Source organism: Chaetomium globosum, genomic scaffold (assembly GCF_000143365.1).
Source record: "Chaetomium globosum CBS 148.51 scaffold_5 genomic scaffold, whole genome shotgun sequence".
Classification (NCBI taxonomy): domain Eukaryota; kingdom Fungi; phylum Ascomycota; class Sordariomycetes; order Sordariales; family Chaetomiaceae; genus Chaetomium; species Chaetomium globosum.
The window spans coordinates 3,533,131-3,555,737 of NT_165980.1; the positions used below are offsets into that span (position 1 = coordinate 3,533,131).

General features: G+C 56.6%; 10 protein-coding genes across 10 annotated transcripts in view; 4 read left to right on the forward strand and 6 right to left on the reverse strand.

Moving 5' to 3' along the window:
- Positions 1-769: 769 nt before the first annotated feature.
- Positions 770-1,944, reverse strand: CHGG_07995 (26S proteasome regulatory subunit rpn-8; the record flags this gene model as incomplete). The annotated part of the gene is made up of 3 exons (XM_001225650.1): positions 770-1,369; positions 1,423-1,694; positions 1,755-1,944. 3 exons carry the CDS (start codon positions 1,942-1,944, stop codon positions 770-772), a joined length of 1,062 nt encoding a protein of 353 aa, XP_001225651.1.
- Positions 1,945-2,527: 583 nt separating this feature from the next.
- Positions 2,528-2,911, forward strand: CHGG_07996 (uncharacterized protein; the record flags this gene model as incomplete). Its single annotated transcript, XM_001225651.1, has 2 exons — positions 2,528-2,709; positions 2,785-2,911. The coding sequence occupies 2 exons, from the start codon at positions 2,528-2,530 to the stop codon at positions 2,909-2,911; spliced, it is 309 nt and encodes a 102-aa protein (XP_001225652.1).
- An 896-nt stretch (positions 2,912-3,807) lies between these two features.
- CHGG_07997 (uncharacterized protein) lies at positions 3,808-6,794 on the forward strand (the record flags this gene model as incomplete). Its single annotated transcript, XM_001225652.1, has 5 exons — positions 3,808-5,578; positions 5,657-5,988; positions 6,287-6,373; positions 6,534-6,696; positions 6,778-6,794. 5 exons carry the CDS (start codon positions 3,808-3,810, stop codon positions 6,792-6,794), a joined length of 2,370 nt encoding a protein of 789 aa, XP_001225653.1.
- A 1,084-nt stretch (positions 6,795-7,878) lies between these two features.
- On the reverse strand, positions 7,879-8,919 carry CHGG_07998 (adenylate kinase; the record flags this gene model as incomplete). The annotated part of the gene is made up of 4 exons (XM_001225653.1): positions 7,879-8,344; positions 8,413-8,567; positions 8,643-8,695; positions 8,766-8,919. The coding sequence occupies 4 exons, from the start codon at positions 8,917-8,919 to the stop codon at positions 7,879-7,881; spliced, it is 828 nt and encodes a 275-aa protein (XP_001225654.1).
- A 1,400-nt stretch (positions 8,920-10,319) lies between these two features.
- CHGG_07999 (uncharacterized protein) lies at positions 10,320-10,994 on the reverse strand (the record flags this gene model as incomplete). Its single annotated transcript, XM_001225654.1, has 1 exon — positions 10,320-10,994. One exon carries the CDS (start codon positions 10,992-10,994, stop codon positions 10,320-10,322), a length of 675 nt encoding a protein of 224 aa, XP_001225655.1.
- Positions 10,995-11,509: 515 nt separating this feature from the next.
- On the forward strand, positions 11,510-12,218 carry CHGG_08000 (40S ribosomal protein S23; the record flags this gene model as incomplete). Its single annotated transcript, XM_001225655.1, has 5 exons — positions 11,510-11,631; positions 11,692-11,767; positions 11,842-11,902; positions 11,990-12,100; positions 12,151-12,218. The coding sequence occupies 5 exons, from the start codon at positions 11,510-11,512 to the stop codon at positions 12,216-12,218; spliced, it is 438 nt and encodes a 145-aa protein (XP_001225656.1).
- Positions 12,219-12,488: 270 nt separating this feature from the next.
- On the reverse strand, positions 12,489-15,155 carry CHGG_08001 (uncharacterized protein; the record flags this gene model as incomplete). Its single annotated transcript, XM_001225656.1, has 3 exons — positions 12,489-13,496; positions 13,565-14,053; positions 14,214-15,155. 3 exons carry the CDS (start codon positions 15,153-15,155, stop codon positions 12,489-12,491), a joined length of 2,439 nt encoding a protein of 812 aa, XP_001225657.1.
- A 1,221-nt stretch (positions 15,156-16,376) lies between these two features.
- On the reverse strand, positions 16,377-18,760 carry CHGG_08002 (uncharacterized protein; the record flags this gene model as incomplete). Its single annotated transcript, XM_001225657.1, has 6 exons — positions 16,377-17,048; positions 17,098-17,144; positions 17,197-17,897; positions 18,214-18,319; positions 18,495-18,575; positions 18,637-18,760. 6 exons carry the CDS (start codon positions 18,758-18,760, stop codon positions 16,377-16,379), a joined length of 1,731 nt encoding a protein of 576 aa, XP_001225658.1.
- Positions 18,761-19,377: 617 nt separating this feature from the next.
- On the forward strand, positions 19,378-20,917 carry CHGG_08003 (uncharacterized protein; the record flags this gene model as incomplete). Its single annotated transcript, XM_001225658.1, has 3 exons — positions 19,378-19,488; positions 19,727-19,901; positions 19,983-20,917. 3 exons carry the CDS (start codon positions 19,378-19,380, stop codon positions 20,915-20,917), a joined length of 1,221 nt encoding a protein of 406 aa, XP_001225659.1.
- Positions 20,918-22,247: 1,330 nt separating this feature from the next.
- Positions 22,248-22,607, reverse strand: part of CHGG_08004 (uncharacterized protein) — a gene marked incomplete at both ends in the record, with an annotated part of 1,610 nt that continues 1,250 nt past the window's right edge. Inside the window, one exon of the mRNA XM_001225659.1 lies at positions 22,248-22,481. Coding sequence (XP_001225660.1) covers positions 22,248-22,481 — 234 coding nt within the window. The remainder of the gene's footprint in view (positions 22,482-22,607) is intronic.

Here is a 22,607-nt window from a genome sequence, read left to right on the forward strand (position 1 = left end):
GGTTCGTGCCGGGGCAGACGGTGAGGGGCGAGGGGGGCTTGGGAATGCGTTCTACTTGGTGCAGTCGGCGGCTGCGGTGGAGGCTGCTCGCGAGAGGCGGCGCAGACGGAAGCATGGCGATGAGGGGGACGAGGCGAATGGCGTGGGGGGGATGAGTATGGGGGGCCATGAGAAGGGATACATTGTACGGCTGGAGGCGTGGCATTGCAGTTGTGCTGCTTTTGCGTTCGCTGCTGTCCAGGGGGAGGTTACGGCTTCCTACGGGCGCGAGGGCAGGGAACGGGAAATGGGTTTTGAGCATGGGGCATCAGCCAAGCCGAGCGGTGCCTCAGTGGAGGTAGAGGCGGGAGTAGAGTGGTCGTTTGGTGGGATGAGTCTGGATGGGTTAAAGGCTGGGGCTGGGGAAGGGGTTCCGGTATGTAAACATCTGTTGGCGTGCTTGTTGGTTGAGAGATGGGACGCAGCGTTGGGTCATTATGTGGTCGAAAGAACAGTGAGAAAGGAAGAGATGGCAGGTATTGTCGCGGATGTCTAATCGGGTTTAGACGGTCAAGAACAACATTATTGAGAGAAGAATGGGGGTTCTTTGGAGGTGCGCTGTGCGGCAGGGCGTAAGCAATATTCCCGCGAGCCCTGCAACTCCTAGACGGTCGAAGAGGACGCTTCAAGATCCGAGGCCTGCCTTTTACTGCCGTAGTCCAACACGCCCTAAGCGGACAACTCCGGAATCTCTTACAGTCATTCATAGCTCGGCTTGGCTCTATCTAGCCTATTTCTTCTTGTCCTTGGACCCTTCCTTTTCCTTGTCTCCGCCACTCTCCTTAGAATCGCCGCTGGCTGGGCTGCCTTCCTTCTTCTCGCCTTCCTTGGCGCCATTCTCGCCCTCCTTCTTGGCTGCCTCCTTCTCCTCCTGTTGCTGCCGGTTTTGGATCTTGTTCTCGATGAGGTCGTGGAAGGCGGTGATCGCTCGGATGAGACTGCTCAGGTAGATCGCCATAAGCTGGTCGTTGGACTTGACACTCATCGCGTAGTTGAGCTCAGTGTCGCCTTTAGCCCCGTTCGCCGCAGCGCCAGACTTGGGTGTGGAGAGATTCGGTAGCAGGTTGAAGACGTCCTGGAGATTCCCCAGAATTGCGTGGTTGACCGGGAGCTGTCCGTCGAGAACTTTCTGCAGGTATGCTTGGATGTCGCGCAGGCGAAGGTGAAGGCCTTGGAGTGACTGGAGCTGGTTGGTGACACGCGTGGAAAGAGTGCCGACCGCTACGTCTCGGATGTCGCGCAGGAGGTGCTCGACACCAATTTCTTCGGCTTCCTCGGCCTCGATAATTGTCGGTGTGTGCACGAAAGTCTTGGATGTGGTGGTTCCGTCCTGTACAAGCTCAGTTAGCAACCTCTTAAGCATGGATTCTGGAAAGCACCCACATCCTTAATCTCCTCCACCGCAAAATACGCATCTGTGGGAACGCCAGACTCCTTCGGTTGAACGTCAATGATGACCAAAAGCGGGTTGGGCGTGTAGCGCTTGAAGAGCTCGTTGATCTCGAGATCAGAGGCCCGTAGCTTGGGACCCGAGTGGTACCACCCTATTAGTTTCTCGCGCGCATTGACTTTCTTGAACATTTCGTTCATGGATTCGACGTAATTATGATCTAGGAACCAGACTGAGGGATCCTTGTCGTCCTCCTCGAAGGGAACTGCAGTATCTGGTCAGCAAACATCACCGTTGGGGCGCCTGTTCGACGGCATATGCTTACCCGCAAAACTGTTTGACACTCGCACATTCTTGCCATCGTTCTGTCCTAACAGCACACCCACGACCCGCTTGGTTTTGCTCTTGAAGGCTTCTGTGCGGTTGTAGTGGTCGACGACGGAGAGTAGCACTAGCGGGGCAACTGAGACGTTGCGCGTCACTAGCGACAGCGTCTCTGCGGTTGTGGCTGGCATGACGAGGATATGGTAGGAAAATGAAGAGTCGGCGTTTCTATGTTGATGTGTGGTCGTGGGCCGGGGCTCGGAATCGCGGGTTTGAGGTTGTCTATTTTTCGTTGGTGTTGCTTGTGTCAGTCGTCGTCACGCAGTTCGCTGCCTCGCCAGTTCAAGGTCACTCCCTAATCAGGCTAGTTCAAGACTGTCAAGGTGTTGGGAGCACAAGGCTGGAGGGGCGGGAGCGCTTGGGCCAACATGGGTGGAAAGATTGAAAGAAGCTTTGACCTTCTTGAACAGGCAGGTTACCTAAGCCAAGGTGGGCCTTACCCAGCTGCCTGTTTCGTCACGCTCCTGCTGTCATTACGCGGCAATGCGAGCCCTTGAATACATGTAAAACGAGGGGCCGCTCCTGTCGCAAGTCGATCCAGGGTCGATCCCCTTGCCACCTAACAACATTATTTACCAACTGCAAATCGGCGTCATCGCTTTTCCCGAACATCAACTTTTTGCGAAAGTGGAATATAACTGCGACTTCCGCGACTCTCAACCCATTTACAGGAAGCGGTAAATTAGCGGTACAGAGACCCACCAAATCGCAATCATGAGGCCGTTCTCGTTCCTTATCGCCGGTCTCACACTGGTCTCTGGTGCCATCGCCGTCGACATCCAGAAATCAGTTCTCGTCACCTATCCGCCCGAGACCCCCGACTCGGTTGTGGCACAGGCCAAGCAAGCTGTAGTGGACGCTGGCGGAATCATCACCCACGAGTACACCCTAATCAAGTAGGTTCACGGCAACATCTCATGAAACCTATCATACGCCTGTTATTTCGTGACACTGCATACTAACTAAAGTAGGGGGTTTGCGGCAAAGGTTGGCGAGAAAGTACTCGGCTCGGTTTCGGCATGGGGAAAGGACTACCAAGTGCTGGTTGAGGAGGATCAGGAGGTTCACCAAATGGGTGGCGGTGGTGTCGGTCTTTGAGGGGGGAATTCTTTCTAAGACCACAGCGGGAGACGATCACGCGATAACGAGCCACGACGCACTCTACGAAGCCAGATGATGCGTGGAATTTAGCGTTTGTTGGCGACTGGAAGAGGGATAGGGAGTTTCTTAGGCGTTATGGGAAGGTTCCTTGAGCAGCGCGTCGGAAGTGTGGCAACAACTGCGAATTGTTGGATTTATTGCAGATTACATGAGATACCGAGCAGCAAGCTGCGTTTACTGTCAAGTTTCGCAACGCCGCTGAGATGACTAGAAAGAAGGCCAGTGATGGCATTCCGCCCGATCTCCAAAGGTTAATTTGAGTCGGTCAACTACCTAGGTAAGGCACTTGGAGCGTAGGTTGTTCAACTTTGGTGTTTTTCCACCAAACATAAAACAAAGATATTTTGCAGAGAAAACCTGGACGAGGGGTAGACCCGTAACTAATCTAACGAACTACACTAATATCCCGTGGAACAGTTCCATGAACGCGGCTCTGGTTTATGCATGGAGGCGTCCTGCGACCAAGCCCCTGTTTCTCCCCCCGAGCCAATCGACAAGGCCACAGCTCCCTTCCAAGGATCGCCCTGGGCGCAGGGTGGAACCCTGCCAAATGCCCCAGAGTCGCTGAAAACCGACCTGAACAATGCCTTTCACAGGAAACACGACACAGCGCGATGATGAAACACGGGAATCCAGACTGAGGCAAGATTTCCAGCACAGTTTCTGTGGCCCTTTGTGTGTTTTATAGCGCCGCGCAATGGGTGTTTCCCAATAATAACCGACCCGTCGTTGCCCTCGAGATAACGCCCGAAAGGGTCTCTCCTGTCTTGCTTCCTAGATTGGCATTCACAAGCTCCCAAGTACCACATTTTGTCACCGCCATACACTCGACCATGACACAGTACAGCCCCCTCACCCAGGCGGCCCTCCTGAAATGGGCCAACACCTTCGAGACTCGGCACAAGGCCGAGACGTTGCAGGACCTACGAGACGGCATCATCCTCGGTTACATCCTCGAGCAGATGCTGGCCCCCGAGTTCCACGCCGCTAGCCTCATCCTCACTCCGCAGTCTGATCACGACAACCGCCAAAATCTTGAGACCGTTTATCGTGGCCTAGCACGTTTCCTTCGTACCGATAACCCGCTGCTCGCCCCATCGCCCTCCGAGTTCCGCGCCATCGCCGAGAACCCGACCGACAATGCGCTTTGCGAGTTTCTCTCCGCCTTCCTCACGGCCGCCTGCATGGGCTCGCTCTCGAGGACATACGTCCCCAATATCCTCACACTCGATGGTCAAACGCAGGGCGAAATCGCAAAGATCATCAACCAGAAGACCGACCTGCGCTCGGACCGAGAGGGAAAGGCGGAGGAGCCACAGGTCGATAACGTAGATACGGACGTGGGCATCCATGCTTATAGAGACCCGGACTTGATGGCCGAGGAGCTGGGTCAGATGAAGGGCAAGGTCGATACTCTCAAAAAGCAAAACGCCGATCTGCAATCCCGTCTAGACAAGCTCCTCGACACCCGCGAGGCCATGCTGAGGGACCTCAGACTCGCACAAGATGAACTTACGACCCTAAAAAGAGCTAGGGGCTCCGACGTGACGTCTGCTATCAAGGATCTACGGAGCGAAATCCGTGACAAGATGACCGAGATTGACCGGCTGGAGGACCTGTTGGAAAAGGAGACCGTGCGGTCAACGAGATATGAGAAGGAGAACGAAACTCTACGCGCAAAGTCCGAGCGGCTAAAAGACCTCGAGGACAAGGTCACCGTGCTCGAGCATGAGACAAGACAGCAGCAGCAGTTGATCAAGGGGCTGGAAAACTACAAGAAGAAGGCCCAGGACCTGACCGTCATCCAGCAAAGGAACCGGGTTTTGGACGAACAGATCCTACAGCTGGAGCAAGACCTCCGGAACTTTGACGACGTGAAGGCCCAGAACCGGAAGCTCCAAAAGGAGATCGAGGAGAAGGTCAGGGTCTTGACCACCAACGAGCAAGAGATCATCTACACGCTTCAGTCCAAGAATGTCCTCCAAGATGCCAACGAGGAGCTTAAGAGAAGAGTCGAGTATCTGGATTCGAAGCGACAACTCGATGAGAACACAATCAGGGAGCTCCAGGAGCAACTCCAGCTTGGCGATGTGCCCCAACCTGGTTCCGAAAGCCCAGGCGCCTCGACTACAATGTTTAGCCTCGAGCAAGAACTCGAGACCACCTCTGATCCGTCCGTTGCCCTTCGCCTCGAACTCCAGCGCCTCAAAGCCGAAAATAGTCTCCTGCGTAACAACATGGCCGTGGCCTCGGAGAACGAAAAACTCCGTAGCGAGCTCGACAGTGCCAACCAAAAGGTGGACCACTACCGCATTCAGTGCACGGAGGCTATGGAGAAGCAGGCCGTTGCTCAAGAGCAAATCAATGCTTTGATCGAGCACGCCACCGGTGAAGGGTCAGTTCTCGGCGTCGACGCCGCCCTGGCTGTGAATCCCAACCTTCATTTACTAATGCCGAGCTACTTCAGGGACGTCGCTTTCGTCAATATCCGCCGGAACCTGCTCGATACCACGCGTGACCTCGAAACTGTCCGCAAGCGTACACAGGAGCTAGAGCGCGAGGCCGCTGACCGCGGGCGCGAGCTGCTCCGCCTAAAGACTGACCGTATGTTACGTGAATACTTGGACGGGAATACTTCCAATCGTGAATACTTTGCTAACCTGGACTTTTCCCTCCCCACAGTCGACGCGATCGGAGAGGAGCAAACCACGGCGCTAGCCACCCTTAAGTCTTCCGACGAGCTCATCTCGGAGTCGCTGCGCACCGAGCTTGAGGCTACACGCAAGCAGCTTGCGCAGCGCGACTTTGAGCATGAACAGATGAAGGATCAACTCATGGGTGCCCTGTTATCCAAGGACAAAGTCCAAAAGAGGCTGGACGACGCACTGGCGTCTTCTGCCGCCGCTGACCAGCCTACCACCTCGCAGGAGGAGTCCGCTGTCCAGGCCAAGGGCAGAAAGGAAGATGCCGAAAAGATCGAGAAACTGAAGACTGCGCTCAAGCAGAAGATGGAGGTGAGTCTTGACATGTCCCCGAGGCTTGATTCGCCTTATATGGCTTCCTTTTTGGGGGTGGAATATTCGAAAAAGGGGGTGTCGCCGCAAGTACGAGCGGTGCCCCTGAAGCCTGAGGGGCAAAAGACACAACAGAGATGGAAGGGGTGGATTACGAGCCTTTTACGCGCCAGGGCATTCTAGCTATCCGGCCCTGTCTACCACTATCCCACCGGACATGTTCCAGTGGAGGCTTTGGTCTTTGGATCGGGACCATGCTGCATATGAGTTCTGGCTGCTAATAAGGTTGTCAAAATAGCAACTCGAAAAGTCAGAGCAAGAAAAGTATGATCTTCAACGACGGCTCAAGCTCGCAGAAAATGGCGGCGCATTCGCCGCTCACAAGGTATGTTTTTTACTTCTAATATTATTTATTATTTATTTTCTAGAAACTTCCGACCACCATACATCCGCTTTGTTCGCATGCGATTGTCTCCCATGGCAAACCCTCTTCGTGTGCCACTGTCTCTCAGTACGGTGAGGTCACAATCTAACTTTTTCCAAAGGCCGCGACCGAGCAATTCATCAACAACCTGCAGCGCGAAAACGCCATGATCACCACCGCCTGGTACGACCTCACCAGCCGCCTGCAGAGCAACCACGTGGTGCTGCAGCGCCGGCACGACGCGCCTCGGAGCTGGCTAAACAAGCAGCGGCAGATGGTGAATGGTGAGTTTGCCAACCCCCCCTTTCCCCAGTCCCCCCTTTTGCTGTTACGGATTTAATGATATTAACCGTCTGTGTGTGTAGCTACGCCGAGGAGGTAGTGGCTCCGGGAGTGTTAGCAGCTGATTCGTCTTCGGCGCGGGTCCCTCTTCGTCGTCTGCTTTTCCTTCTCGTGGCCCGACCGCTGCACCGTCGGCGGCCTGTTCTGGTCTTTGTTGAGCATAGCGTGGGCGTGGCTTGTTTGTTGCGTGGTTGAGAACGGTGGCGGCGCCGTGCCGTCAGAGCGGGAGTCCGAGCCTGAGCCGTTGTCGTCACCGTCGGTATCGGTGTCGTTGTGAGGTCGCCTTACTTTATTCCTTGTTTATTTTCATTTGGACGGTGACGGGTTATAGACGTAGTCTAACCTTGTGGTGGCTGTGGGCTAGACAGGGGTTGGTTTGCATCCGGAATACCCTTTTTTTTATACAAGAGGAGGAGACAGAGTTTTGGGGATGATGGCGGTGAGCTTTCCAGGCTTTGCCATGGCCGGTAGCTGCAGCCAGGTATCGAGTTTCCGTGGCCGTACATTCTTCTTAGATATACCCCTTGAATAGAACATTGCCCTGTGGTTTTGAGCCTGTTCCTTCATGAAGTGAGTTTAATACATAACCTAAGTTTGACCCGCCTAGGGAGGCTCGTAGAGGGTGAAGGAGGGACGGGATATGCTTAGTTCACCATGGATTTGAGTCGGGGAGAAAGGGTGTGACTTTATCTCTGGGATATTTCCATATCCTTATGTAACATAGTTGTTGAAACCAGGTGTAAGCAGGTTATAGCATTTCTACAATGTAAGTACAGGCTTCTATCACGCAAACCTCGCCATGCGCGGCGGGTTCTGTCCGAGATCCGCCACGCCCAGCGCTGGGTATCAGCCGGTTTTCCGTAACTCCTTCCAATGACACCCCAGAAGTCCGTCAATCGGATGGCGTTAAGCGACGAAGTCATAAGTTTATGGAATCCGTTCCCTCCTTTCCGGGCCCAACGGCAGGCAGGCGTAGACAATGTTCGCGAGTCTAATCTGATGCTCCATCAAACGCGGCCAAACTAGAACAGCATGTCGAGCTCCCACCACTTCAGGCTCTTGCCCGCCCGCCCTATCTCGGTTTCACTCCATGCAACGATCCGGCCCGCACCCGCGCCGCTCATCTACGAGCTGGGCGTGAGCTTGCTCAGGAGGCCGCTGCCAGCCTTCTTGGCCTTGGCCTTGTCGCCGTCGAAGATGGCCTGAAGGCTCTTCCAGACCTGGCCGGGGGCCTGGGCAGCATCAATGGCTTGCCAGATACCCGTCTTCCTGTAGTAGTCGACGACCGGGGCGGTCTGCTTGTGGTAGGTGGCAAGGCGCTTCTTCAGGGCCTCGGCATTGTCGTCGCTGCGCTGGATGAGCGGCTCGCCAGTGATGTCGTCCGTCATGTGCACCTTGGGCGGGTTGAAGGTGGTGTGGTAGCTGCGTCCGCTGGCGGGGTGGACCAGGCGGCCGGTGATGCGGGAGACCAGGAGCTGGTCATCGATCTTGAGCTCCACGGCATGCTGCAGCGACTGGCTGCGCTCGCGCAGCATCTTGTCAAGGCCCTCGGCCTGGGGGACAGTGCGGGGGAAGCCGTCGAGAATGAAGCTGCGGGACGGGACACGTGTTAGCACACATAACGCGGGCTTGTCTGCCAGCGAATCAGTTCCACATACCCGCCCTTGCACTCCTTGTTGTTATCAAGCTCCTCCTTAATCATGCCAATGACGATGTCGTCGCTGACAAGGCCGCCCGCATCCATGATCTTCTTAGCTTCCCGGCCGAGAGTCGTCTTCTTGGCGACTTGCGAGCGCAACATGTCACCGGTCGCCTGGGTGCCGCCAAAGAAGGCAAAATTAGCAATGGAAGCACGTTATATGGTTCATACAAAACCCAATTGGCTTACCAAGTGGCAGCAGTTGAACTTCTCCTTGATCTTGGGTGCTTGTGTCCCCTTGCCTGTGCCGTGTGAGTGCGCCAATTTGCGAGTTTTGGGCAACCGTCGTTTCCGGTCGACAGCGTCACATACCAGCGCCGGGAGGGCCGATGAGGATCATGCGAATCTCCTCCGCCGTCTTCTTCTGGTTACCGCCCAGTTGCCTGCTCTCCAGGGCCTGCACCCGGCCCTCGATGTTGGAGATGATGCCCTGAAGGCGCTTAACTTCGTCGTCGAGGTATCCCATCTTGTCCGGTATCGGCTGGATGTCGTTCGGTGAGGGAAAAGGAAACCGGGCGAAACGCGAATTCGCAGGAGACGGGGGAGGAGATAGGAGGGGGCGTTGAGCGCAATTGGCCACACGTCGGTTGGGAAGCAGAGGTTGAGTTGTGAGATAGTTGGAGAGTTGGCACCTCAAATTTTGATGGGATCGCCTGTATTCGTGTACTTGGCTGGCACGGGCAGGCGATTTTTTAGCCCGAATCGGCGTAAGGCGGGTGGCGCGCAGGGGGAGCTTGCCCGGGTCCGGGTGCGGTGCAGGGAACCGGTTGCGACTTGCGCTAGTTAGCCTGTCGTTCAGGTCTCACTCAGTTCCTATGCAGCCTAGAACGGTAAGACCGCCAGTCTTCAACAATGGTATTGTGATAGTATTCGTCAGTTAAAACATCATGGATTCTTTCTTTTCTTCGTACTATTATCTCATATTATGAATCCTGCATGATGCTGGCCAAGTCACTACAGCAACAGGTCCTGCTACCCTCCTTCGCTTCCTTCCAGGCTCATCAACACAAGCTCCGCATGATGTTGCAGTTGCAGCCGCAGGTCGTCTGTACGCTTCCCGTTCGCCGAGGCACCTTCGGATGAGCTTATGCTGCGAATCAAAAAGCTCCAGCGAGCCGAAACGGCCAACCGGATGAATGGGCATGGAAGCGGGGTGGATGTTCACAAGACCCCACCATGGGCATGTGGCAGGCTGAGAGGATTCTCCTGAGACCGGCAAAACCCCAGCGCAGCTGCTTTGGTTCGGTTCTCAGAATAGGTACTGAAGCATGCCACCTCTTCGACATCGATTTCTTTTGCCCTGACCGTCCGGTGTTGTGTCGGTGTACGATGTATGTATGGAAGTGGGGAAGCCCACGGGTCCAAACTTTTCTTCCAGGAAGCCCCCGCGTGCCCCCCAGTTGATTTTCCGATGCCAAGATTTCATCCCTTGATCCGCGAGCTTAAACACACCCAGGCTTAACATCAAGCATTGCGAGCAGATACACTGCTACATAGAAACATCAACCATGGATACCTAGTTATAATTTTATAAACCGATAATGCCCCCATGTTTCAGCCCGACACCGGAACAATGCTCAGACCTTCCAATAAGTTTACCAAAAGCCATAAGACGCCAAAGTGATAGCCACGCCGCCCGTCAATCCCAATATAATCGTGAAATCCCCTCTACCTAGTCAAGTCTTCGCGCTTCCTGTGATGCTCTCATTATCATCCCCCCAGAGCTCCTTGCTCTCCTGCTCAACTGCCCGCATAGCAATGGCTACCTCCTCCAGCTTGGAAACCACATCAAGCACTCCCTGATTAACCCTCTGGAAATACCGATCATTCGCTTCCCTCCTCTTCCTCGCAAGCAAGATATCCACCTCAGTCTCCTCCTCCACCTTCTTCCCCCCCCAACCTCTCCTGCCCACCACCACCAGCACCACCCATCCCCAGCCCACTACTCCCAGGCCTCGCACTCCCCGTCCCAGCCGTGACCACACTCCTCCCCTCCGACATACCGCCCACCGTGCCCTCCCCAGCAGCACCCGCACCGGCAGCAGCAGTCGTCTCAATCGCCTCGTCGGCCTCGCTCCGCGCCCACGCCTGCGCCAACGCAATCTGTGCCGCCCGCAGCTCGTCCAGCTTGCGCTCGTGATCCGGGCTGAAAACCCGCGCGGTGCTCGTACGCGCTGTGTCGCTACCACCACCACCACCGCCACTACTTCCCCCGGCCGTCAGTTCCACCGCCTCCAGCGTGGCTTGCATCTCGGCCCAGAGCGCGTCGGTGCGGTCCGTCGCGCGGGTGGATTCTCGGCTGCGGAGAGAGGGGACGGGCACCGGGAGGCTGATGTTCAGGCCGTTGGCGGTGAGGTGCGAGGGTGCGGCTTGGGAGGGGAAGTTGGGAAGACCCGCCCCTGACCCGGTGGCGGGGGAGGTTAGGGGGGTGATGAATGCTGATGTGGACGGGGGGTGCGTGGCCCCCTGCTGATGATGATGATGGGCCGGCGGGGGAGGCATGGGAGGGTGAGAGGTGGATTGGCGGGGGGTCGTGGGCATTTTGTTTGCCTTTGGAGAGGTGAGACATGGCTGCTACATTTTTTGGTTGGCTGGGAGTGTATGTTGTGGCCGTCAACTCGTTACGCGAGTGAAAATAGTTACTAGATGGCCGTCTTGAAACGGTTGATGTGACTCGTCACTGTTTGTTGATTCTCACGAGTAACCTCTTGCTACACAGTGTATGTGGTTGAAAAAGCGTAATTCAACCACTGTGTCGGCGATCCTCGTGCACTGGCCAACCTTGGCTCGGAGACCGCCACGCTGGTGGGGCTGTGGCTCGGCACAGACCTTTTACCCAATTGAGAGGCTAGGGTTTTCTCGCCCTACTGCGAAACTCGCTGCCCGCCAAAAATTCGGTACCCGCGAAGCGAACTTTCCAGATCACGAACGGCAACCTAGAGCCCGCGATCATCAACAAATCGGTACGTAACATTCCAGCACGACGGTCATCACGATCTATCTCGACGTCACTGCCTCTTGATTGCAACTCCTAACATTCCGAACCCGCAGCCAAAATGTCCGGTGGAAAGCCTCGTGGTCTCAACGCGGCCCGCAAGCTGCGCAACAACCGCCGTGAGCAGCGGTGGGCGGATCTTGCGTACAAGAAGCGTGCTCTCGGCACTGCTTTCAAGTCCAGGTGCGCAACGGTCGATGAATGACTCGAAAACCAGAGCGATTTCGACTAACATGGACCCAGCCCCTTCGGTGGTTCGTCCCACGCCAAGGGCATTGTTCTCGAGAAGGTCGGCGTCGAAGCCAAGCAGCCCAACTCCGTACGTCAACTCCCCCGACGAATTTGTCGAATTCGAGTCTCGAGCGGCACGATGGCTAACTGGCGGTGGTACAGGCTATTCGCAAGTGCGTGAGGGTCCAGCTCATCAAGAACGGCAAGAAGGTCACTGCTTTCGGTACGAATCCCGGAATCCACGAAACGAGGACGAGGCCCAAAAGCCACGGATTCTAGTCATAAAACGCGGGCGCTAACGGTTACACAGTGCCTAACGATGGTTGCTTGAACTTCGTCGACGAGAACGACGAAGTCCTCCTCGCTGGTTTCGGTCGCAAGGGCAAGGCGAAGGGTGATATTCCTGGTGTGCGGTTCAAGGGTTGGTCACTTCTGTCCAAGAAAATCATCTTTGTCACTAACATATCCCAGTTGTTAAGGTTTCTGGTGTCGGTCTTCTTGCTCTCTGGAAGGAGAAGAAGGAGAAGCCGAGATCATAGATGCGGGGCGCACGGAAAATGGCATTGGTTCGGTAATAAACATGAAATCCATTCCAGCTTTCTCACGATACCCGCTATTGCAAACCAAGTCGTCGCCATGTCCCATTGCAAACGAAATGCCTCGATGGCTGAAGCCCTTGTGCATATTTCCATTCAAAAGCAAATATCTCCATAACTCAAATCACCGGCATCTTCCCGCTGCAAAGCAAACATCTCTCGATGATTCGTATCCAACCAGGCTCCATGTATATCAATCAACCATCAGTCAGCTCACTCCTCGCCAACCCAAGTATCCACATCTCCACTGGTAGTCTTCCCCTGCACTTTCCCCCCTTCCCCTTTCTCACCCTTCCTCGCCAGCACCATCTTGTTCACCCCGGGCCAATCGCTCCCGGTCTTGATCAGCTTCACCCCCTCCCCGCCTACCTGGAGCGCCCCCGTGAGCGTTGCCAGACCGATATCACCTTCCCAGCTCGCCGGATATCTCAACTTAATGTTGGCGGACGTGCTCGTGTGCTTGCCGGACAAGCACCGCAGCGGCTTCTCCTTCCCACCGCCAGTGGCAGCCACATCCTGCGTCTCCATCCCGGCATACCCCCGCCTCACCCCCTTCCCATGAACCCGGGCGCTGGCCAAGTCCAGGTCATCCACCCACAACGGCTCCAACACCTTCACATCCGTCGCCCCGCTGGTGCTCGACGTCGTCAGCTCCACCTGCCTGCCCCCCACCTCCGCCAGCCTCGCATCCAACACCGGCAACACCTCCAGACTAATCGTCCCGGACGTCGACCGGAACCCGGACGCCGCACCAAACGCCGCCGCACCCACGATATCCCCACTGCTCGTGTGCACATCCACGCGGTACTCGCGCGGCGGCAGCTGGGCCTCGGCCTGTGCCAGCGCGCGCCGCCGGTCGGCCGCCGCGCTCAGCGCCTGCCCGATGCGGAACGTGCCCTCGGCCGCGTGGATCGGCTCGCGGAAGTCGACGTCCCCCGACAGCGACTTGATGTACAGCGTCGCGGGCTTGGGGGTGTCGGGGTCGGCGGCGTGCGGGTTGACCGCCACGCGGATGTCGCCCGACGTGGACTGCAGCGACAGGTAGTCGTACAGCGGCCAGGCGCCGTTGATGGGGGCCGAGGTGGTGCGCACGTCGATGATGCGCGAGTGGAAGAGGTAGGTGGGCGGGGGGTGAGAGACGGTTTCGTCGAGGAGGTTGTTGTTGTCGTGGGAGGTGGAGCCGGTCGAGGCGGAGGTGATGGTCCCGGCGACGCTGGTGAGCTTGGGCGCCGTCGCGGATGGACAGGGAGAGGTTGTTGAGGAGCTTGATGTCGAGGTGCTCGACGTACGGCGGTGAGGTGGCGCAGGGTGCTGCCCTCGGGCACCCCGACGGTGATCTTGAAGTTGACCGCCACGCGCGGGGCCGCATCCCGCGCCCATTGCGACGCGCCGCGGGACGATACACTGTCGAGGGAGCCCGCCTCGGACGTCCCAGGAGCAGTAGACCCGGAGGCGGTCGTCGGTGCACGAGTGGTTTCGACCGTCACGGCGGAGCTCTCGGTGTCTGGGCCGGCGCGGCGGAGGACGACCGTGCCTTGTACGTGGACCCAGTTCCAGCCGGGGTGGTCGTCGCCGTTGGACTTTTCGACTATGCGGAGGTCCTTGCTGGTGCCGAAGTCGATGCCGTATGTTTGCTTGTGGCGGTCGATCTTGGCGTCCTGGCAGAAGTGGGCGGGGTCCCAACGGACATCGCCATCTAGATCGGGGTAGTTCATGTTGGGTTTGTTGGGTTTGTTTCCCGGGTTTGTCGACGGTAGGGGGCTGGCGGCCAGTCTATGCTGATGGTTAGCGGAGGATGATGACGAGTTGTTGATGGGTTGAGGAGGGCAAATATATATAGTATAAGGAGATGACACCACAACAATAGGTTCAGGACGACAAAGAAATGCAACAATGCATGTCTCCAATACTGAATTGGCGAGGACGCGTAACACTTACATTGCCCCTCGTACTACTACTGATGACGCCAGTGAGGAATCCCGTTGTCAGGAAAAGTAGGACCACGGCGATCAGCACGATTTTGCAGCATCCCAAGTTGACATGCCGCCTGGCTCTGCGCATGCGGCCTCTCCAAGTGGGAATATCTTCGTCAAGGCCGTCCGAGTTGTGGTCCCGCATACTCTCGGGCTGGGCCAAAAAGCCTTGGGTTTCTTCTGGGCGTCCCATGTTGACATCCACGGCTCGAGCTTGTGAGAAAGTCTGGTAATTACCAAAACCCTGTGTATTGGATGGTGAGGTAGGAGATGGTGTATAGGCGGGAGGTGCCTCCGCCGGTGTAAAGGGGAAGTGCTCGTCGCGACGCACGGGACCCCGTGGCGAGTAAATTGTATATGACGTTGGCGATGCAACGCGAGGGGCGTAGGTAGACGATGACGGTGTGTAGTGCGTGGCCCCGGACTGCGAGGAGCTAGCGGCCGTACTCTGCCGGGTAGGCGTTGTGGTGTATCCGGTCGGGCCACCGTTTCGGGACGCTGTCGCCGTGTAAGACGGATAGGCCGACCTGTATCCATCGTCTGGGTGCGAGCCACCTTGGGCATTGTCTAGTCTCTCCTGTTCCGCCTCCCTGTCCTTGCCCTCAGAGCTCCTCCGTTGTAAAGACGGGTCATCGACCAAAACGTTGGGCACATGTGGTACCTGGGATGAGGCCGGAACCACCGTCCCGAGGGAAGAACCGGTCGCCGTGCCGAAGTAGCCATCAGTAGGCGAGAAGAGATGTGGATCCTCGCTGTCGCCGGCATGACGGTCTGCATGCGTACCCGCCCTGGTGGTGTTGGTGTTTAACCACGCGTCCTGGGGAGCCCGACTCGGCCCCTGAGATCCATCTTGAGTTGAAGTTTCACCAATTGGTTCGAAATCCTCCTCGTCCAGCGTCGAGTACATATTGTCTGAGTACGGCATGACTTCCGGCCCGAGTCAATCGGGAGACGACGCGAGAGAAAGCCAAGACAACAATGAGACAGTACAAAAAAAGCTTCTTTCGACCTCTAACTTTACAGTCAACACTTTGAGAGTAGACCAATGAAACACTGAATAACAGCACTCGAGATCTGAAAGGTTGGAGTGGTACCGCCACTTGATTGAAGATGAGATACAACTACTGGGTCAGGAAGGCGAGGACCGTGTATGAAATTCACGAAAGAAAGGAAGAAATCTATGACGGATGGATGCTTTACGATTCACGCTAGCCGGTGGGGAAGACAACAATTGCTACGGTGAGGGGGCCGACTGTGTACCTGGTCTCGCGGCCTGCGTTTTGGTGTCATTAATGGCTTCGTCAGCGTGTGGGCAGATGTGACGGGGGTAACCACATGGATTGGCCCTAGAACAGGGCCAAGAACTCCCTGGAACCAGAGAGCGTGAATCGCTTGCGCAAAAAACTTTCATCCTGGAAGAGAAAGAGAGGTCGAGGGCGACTGAGCCATTACCGGAACAGGAAGCTGCGAAGCATCCTGCAGGGCGAGTGCGGGGGATCTTGTCGGATGACGCAGCATATCACGCCTTACCCGAACAGAGCTGGAGTTGGGGAAGAGGTTGGCACGGTTGGGAGACTATCTCTCGACAATCTCGGACTGCATCCACTCACAAGTCCCAATTGCGGATGCAGTTCGCCCCTCTTCTTTCACTTGCTTACGAAACTGCCTTATCACCATGCCAGTTGCCGCACAAGGGGACCCGGGAAACGCAAGACATGACGAGGCAGGATGCCATGATCGATTTTCTGGACTGCCGCCATGAGGGAAAAAAAAACGAATTGCCATATTCGGCCCTAGTAGCCGGTGTCTAGTCGTCGTCCAGGTCGTTGTCGTCTATGACCCCTGCTATGGTGTGCGATCCAAGGCTGCTCGCAGGCTCTTGATGACCTCTCTAGCTGGTATCTTCCTACCACCCCAAACGCCGTGGCCATGTGGCTTTCAAGAAATGTCGAAATGCAAAGTGCAACGGCCCAAGCAGCCCCCAATTCCTTAAACGCCGACAAAGATGGCCTCTCTCCTTTTTTTTTTTCATGATCCCTTCCCAATGCTGCGAGAAACTCGCTACCAAGTTGCCGGCTGATAGCAACGCTTGCCTCAAATAACCAATCCTCCCCGTGTCTTCGGGCCCTTAGTTGAGACTGAGAATGCTCTTCATATTCTCGTAGCACACCCAAGTAATGCTCAGGGCGGGGGCGACTTTGAGGAGATTGGGTGTCAAGCCCTTGTATAGCCCGCGCACTCCTTCGTTACGGAAGGTCTTGGTTGCCACATCGACGATACCCGTGTATGTGGGTGGGTGCATGGCGGTGCCTTGGGTCTGCAATCGGGTCCGAAGGACGTTGAGCGGGTAGACGATGGTCGCACCCAGCGCGCCTGATGATGCGCCCAGAACCGCGGTTGCGACATTTCCTATCTGCGCGTCGTCTTCATGGATGCCGTAGTATCGCGCCACGGCTCGTGTATAGGACTTCTTGAGCATCTCAAAGGTGCCGATGTCGATGGCGCTGTAGGGGAACATGCCGACCAAGCCGGCGCCAAGGCCGCGGTATGCTGAGCGCAAACCACCGTCTGCCCACATGTTCTTTGCGGTGCGGAGTAGTAGGGCGTTGCCCTGCGGTCCACCCTGGACAGTCTCACACTGTAGTCGGAACTTGAGTGTGTCGATCGGGTACACGCAGAACTGAGCCGTCATGCCGCCGATGCCACCGGCAACAAATTTCGAGACGGTGCTGATTTGGGTTGGATCGTTGTGGCCCTCGTATGCTGCGAGGAAGCGTTTGGACGCTTCGTATGAGCCAAACTAATCGACTGTTAGCATGGAGTTTTGAGATTCGCAAGGGGTCAATTACCCTGATGGCAGACTCTGGCATGATCTTGACGACGTTGAGACCGTTCCCTGCAGCGAATTAGCGCCATAGAGGTGAGAGCGGGTTTCACATATCTCTTACCCGCAAAGAAGGTTTTCATCCCACCAGCCTTCCAGAGGCTGACCACGGCGTCGATGATGGGCCCACCGGCGCTGCGCAGGGCCGCAAGCGGGCGGCCCTGCTTCGCAGCAGCCGCGGCGATATTGGCTTTCGTATTTGTGTTGACGAGGAGGTAGACCTTCAAACGGTCCAGCGGCGCCGTAGCAGTCCGCGAGACACCACCCGAAACGGCACCGGCGAGGAAATATCCTGGTTCAGGCAGCAGATCTGTCAGCCTGGATGTAACGTCCTCCGCATCCTCCTCGATAACCTCTGCAATGTCCTGGGCGCCAGACTGCTGCGCACCCTCGTACTGCAGGATGGGTCGCTTGACTGCCGCGTCGGTCAAGACTTGCGGGGTGACGGCGACGACAGGGCCGTAGCGGATGGTTGCAGCAGAGGCCGCCATTTCTGTCGGTAAGCTCGAGATTTGCTCGGCGTAAGGGAACTCGGGCGGCTGCGAATCGAAGATCCTGCCTGCATCGGCGGGGCGCCGCGGGGAGAGAGCCAGGTCCGGGTTGGCAAGTCTGAGGAGCGAACCAAAAAGAGTTTGAAGAAGGAAGCCGACCGTACCTAAGCCCTCCAGTGTATCATCGCTGACTAGTGAATCGCCCTCTGGATTCACCATAACAATAGAAGAATAAAACGAGAGCGCAGCCTCCAATGGCGACCCGTCGTGATTGCTGGGCATGAACAGCAGAAAGTCGCTAGAAAGTTGCGGGTCAGCATCTGAGCCGCCATGCACCGCGTTTCACCAACACTCTCGCTCTGCCACGATTTGGATACACTTTCACCAAAAAAAAAAAAAAACACAGCAAAGCAGAAGAGAAGGGAATACAATACGAAAAGAATAGATAGGGGTATCATAAACAAGGAGGGAAGGAAAGAAACACACACAAAAGCCCACCTCCAAGTGGGGTCACAAATTCGGCCTTGGGGGGGCACAGACAGAGAAGTAACAAAAAGGGGCCAACAGCACAAGGGCCAACCGAGACTTACCGCCACTCGTCAAAGGTAATGTACCCATCGCGATTCAGGTCGATCTCGTTGAAGAAGCCGGACAGTCTCCTGTTTGGTACCGACAAGCCGGCGCGCTGAAGGCCGACTGGAGTTCGCTTTTGTTCAACCGGCCGTCCTTATCGCGATCGATGGACCGGAACAGCAGTAGTAGCTGGCGCTCGGCGGCTTCGACGAAAACCCGGAATTCTAGTGTGCGTAGTCTCAGTTCCTGAACTCGGCTCTTCTCGGTTCCTCGTGTCGTCGCCTCGTTCCACACCCACCTTCATACTGGATCTTCCCGTCGCCGCTGGTATCGACAAGGCCAATGATGGCCTTCAGCATGTGGTCGGCATTCTTGAGGGCTGACCCAGGAGTCGAAATCAGCATGTGAATTCCCAATTCTAGGGAGGGGGGGCATCATACGGTGGTCGATTCGTCTTAGCCCCTTCTGAAGTCCCTTGAAGTCGAGCTCTCCGTGCCCCGCAGGGTCGAGCTTCTTCCAGAGGTCCTCGACACGCCGGTCGCGCTGGTTCTGCGGCTCCTCCATGTTCACTTCGAGCTCTGAGACAACATCAGATACCCTCATCCCTAACACCGGCCATTGATGGTGTTTTCGTCACGGGAGCGGCGGCGGCGGCGGGAACGGGGGTGCTAGCGGTACGCATACACGGGGATCGGCGTCGGCGTCGGCGCGGGACGAGGTGCGCAGCTAAACAAACGGCGCGCTTATGACGTATGAGGGAAATTCCGGGGACTTCCCAAAGAGGATATACGAAGCTCGAGGGGTTCAGGGAAAAGTCGGCTTCGTTGGGTGGAGATTAGGGACAAGACATGCCGAAACAAGCAAACACTGAGTTGAACGTTGGGTGAGTCTTTTTTTTCCACTATCGCAAAGCCTCGGAGAGGGGTGAGGATAAACAGTTCGGCGGGTGGTGACCAATTGCGCGGGATGGCGTCGGTCGCCAGGCTGCTTGGTTGCTTCAGCTTGCTGCTTGCTGCCGGGAATTCTTGGGAATGTCAGATCCCGCAGGGGGGAAGCAGAAAAAAGGAGCGGAGCAGCCAGGATGATGTGCCCCGTATGTACCGAATACCGAGAAACCAGTACCTCCTTCGTATCTTCCGTGCTGTTATTACCCTCGAAAGCTACACTGCAGTCACAAAAACATGGCTTCGTCAGTGCCGCATGCCGGCGCCCTCTCTCAGCACTTCGATCGCAATGTCTCAGATACCGTCGTCATCAAACAAGCCCGGTTTGATCTTGGGCGGTACGGTACAGTACGGTACCTGAGTGTATTCGAGCACAGATATGGCCAATCGGTCCCGCCCGCGCCAGTCCGAACAAATGGCATTGAATGCGCCGGGCCTTGCTGGGATATTGACGCCAATCATCACAGCCTTGCGGATAAGGTGACCACCTCCTCCCACCGACCACCGAGCTCGCCCTCTTTCCTTCTCTCAACCAGATGGACACCGAATCCGAATAATCTCAGGCACTGGCAACGGCCTTTAACAGGCCGAAGCAGCGCAGATGGCGGCCAATTACTGGGAATCGACGCAGCGGAAACACTGGCAATTCACCAAACAAGACCTCGCCGCCATCCGCCAACGACTCGACGATGAAGATCCCGGCCTTGTTCAGATGTTCCCCCTCCCGCAGCTGCGCCATCTCAACATCTACTTCAACCAGCGTGCGTTCTTTTCATTTGATCATCCCACTATCGTCCCACCATCCATACCCCATCACTAACATACGCACCCCCCCTCCACAGAGATAAACCGCCTCAGCAAACGGATCGGCCTCCGCCAACAAGTCATGGCCACCGCCCAGGTCTATCTCAAGCGCTTCTACACGCGCATCGCGATCCGCCAGACCAATCCCTACCTCGTCCTCACCACCGTGCTATACCTCGCCTGCAAGATGGAGGAGTGTCCGCAGCACATACGGATGATGACTCAGGAGGCCCGGTCCCTGTGGCCGTCGGACCTGCACGGGCACGACCCGGCGCGCGTGGGCGAGTGCGAGTTCTCGCTCATCTCGGAGATGCACTCGAACCTGATCGTCCACCAGCCCTACCGCTCGCTGCTGGGCGTGCAGGACGAGTTCGGCCTGACCCAGGACGAGATGTCGTTGGCCTGGACCGTCATCAACGACCACTACATGACCGACCTGCCGCTGCTGCACCCGCCGCACGTGGTCGCCCTGACCGCCGTGCTGCTGGCGCTGGTGCTCAGGCCGAGTGCGAACACTCCCGCTGCGGGGGGCGCGGGCGGGAATGCAGGTGCGGCGGCGGCGGCTGCGGCTGCGGGGGCCGGAGGGGTCGCCATGGCCGCAACTGCGCTGGCGCAGGCACAGGCACAGGTGCAGGCTCGGGCGGCGGCGATTGCCGCTGCTGGGGCAGGCGGAGGAACGCCGGGGTTCGGGTCGCAGGGGTCGCAGCAACAAGCGGGCTTCTCCCAGGGAAACTCACAAGGGAGTTTGCAGGGGGACAGCGCGGCGGCGGAGCCGAAGAAGGTGACGGACCCGCGTCTGGCCAAGGTGCAGCGCTTCGCGGCGTGGCTCGCAGACAGCAATATCGATATCGAAGCCATGGTCGACTGCACCCAGGAGCTGATCTCGTTTTACGAGTGCCACGAGCAGTACAACGACAAGCACACCAAGGAGCAGATCAGCCGGTTCATCAAGGCTCGCAACCTCGACAAGTGAGAAGGCCACGGTTACGGAAGCATACTCACGTACCTGGCTATAGTCGAGGAGGTGCTCCCTTCCCGTGAACCCGAGCATCCAGTGGGCGAATCACCCCCGGGCCGCGCGCACTTGTAGGCGGTACGAAACCCATGAGCTGCAATGTCGAAGTCTTGGCCGACGTACCATCCAGCCACCAACCAGCTCTATTAGCCGCCACCCCAGCAGTGGGAATGCCATACGGGCACACGACGGAGAAAAATGACGGCAACATCGAACCACTACCCCCAGCGAAAGGACCCCGGCGATCACCCCTGAGGTTGGGGAAACAGAGGAGGGAGTCTTCTTCAACGAGCACAGCCACACATCCCATCACAGCTCCAGTGAAATCAGAGGCCAAAAAGAAGCCAGAAGCCAACTCACAAAACCAACATCGAGACCAAACAATCCGCTAATCAGTACCACACCACAGCTGACACTTCCCCTGAGGCTCCCCCAAACTTCCATCAACCTCTCGTATCCATCTCCCCTCGACGCAATTGCAACTTGATTGCACTTGTCCCCCCTCATCACCAGAGGCGACACATATGTGCGACAGAGAGAGCACAGTTGGATGAGAGCATCCAAAAGACCCAACGGGCAAAGAGACGTGCCCAGCGAGAGATGTGCCCTATTTAAATATGTTGGGCAACATCATGATCGCATCCCAGCTCCCTGGACGCCGCGTAAAGTGTCATTTCGTGCAGGCTACCGCATTAGCAGCCGGGGAAGATGGCCGGTTGGCGGAGGTGCCCTGATCCCATCGCAAGGTCACGACATGCACACAACTATTGGTATCGCGAAGGAGAATGAATGTTGGCTAGCGGAGGTGGGGTGAACCTATCGCCAGGCCACAACATACACTCAACTGTTGACATCGTGAAGGAGAAGGATGGCTCGCGGAGATCCCCCGATCATATCGCCAGGTCAGAAGATGCACTCAACTATTGACATCACAAAGGAGAATGAATGATGGCTAGCGGGAGTGCCCTGATCCTATTGCCAGGCCACTACACTCAACTGTTGACACCATAAATGTCAGTTAGGATAAGAATCAAGAGTCATGGATTAAGAACTTGTGAGAAAAACTCGCTATTTTACTACTATGCTATCTATCTACTGGTAAAGAGTGACTCGCTGTGTGTTCTTCTCCCCCCCTAATATTACACATTAAACATTATTAGTATCCCTCCACCATCACTTGCAACAATCTCCAGCCGGACAATCTCCAGTTGGAACCCAACCACCGTGCTCGAACAACCCATCCTCTCACCAACAAACCCAGATCGAGCACTGCCCGTCCGCCATCCTCTCACATAGCATCGATGTCCATCTCATCCCCAGCCTCACCCGCACCCTCAACCCCCTTCTCCTCCACCGCCTGCTTCCCAACACTCTCCAGCGCACCCCCCTGCGCCATCCCTCGAAGCTGCGCCAACCCCCCGTTCTCATCCCTCAACACCACACCCTCATCCCCACCACCACCAGACGAAGACCCCTCCAACGTCACATCCCCAGACCCCTGAAAAGCCCCCTCCTCAGACCCCTGCAAAGTCACGCCCCCAGACCCCTCAAACGCCCCCCTCCTCATCCCCCAACACCACCCCCCCTCCCCGCCCAAAGAGACGTACGGACTCCCGGGTAGGGGCGTGAAGGATAGGCTGATCATGGA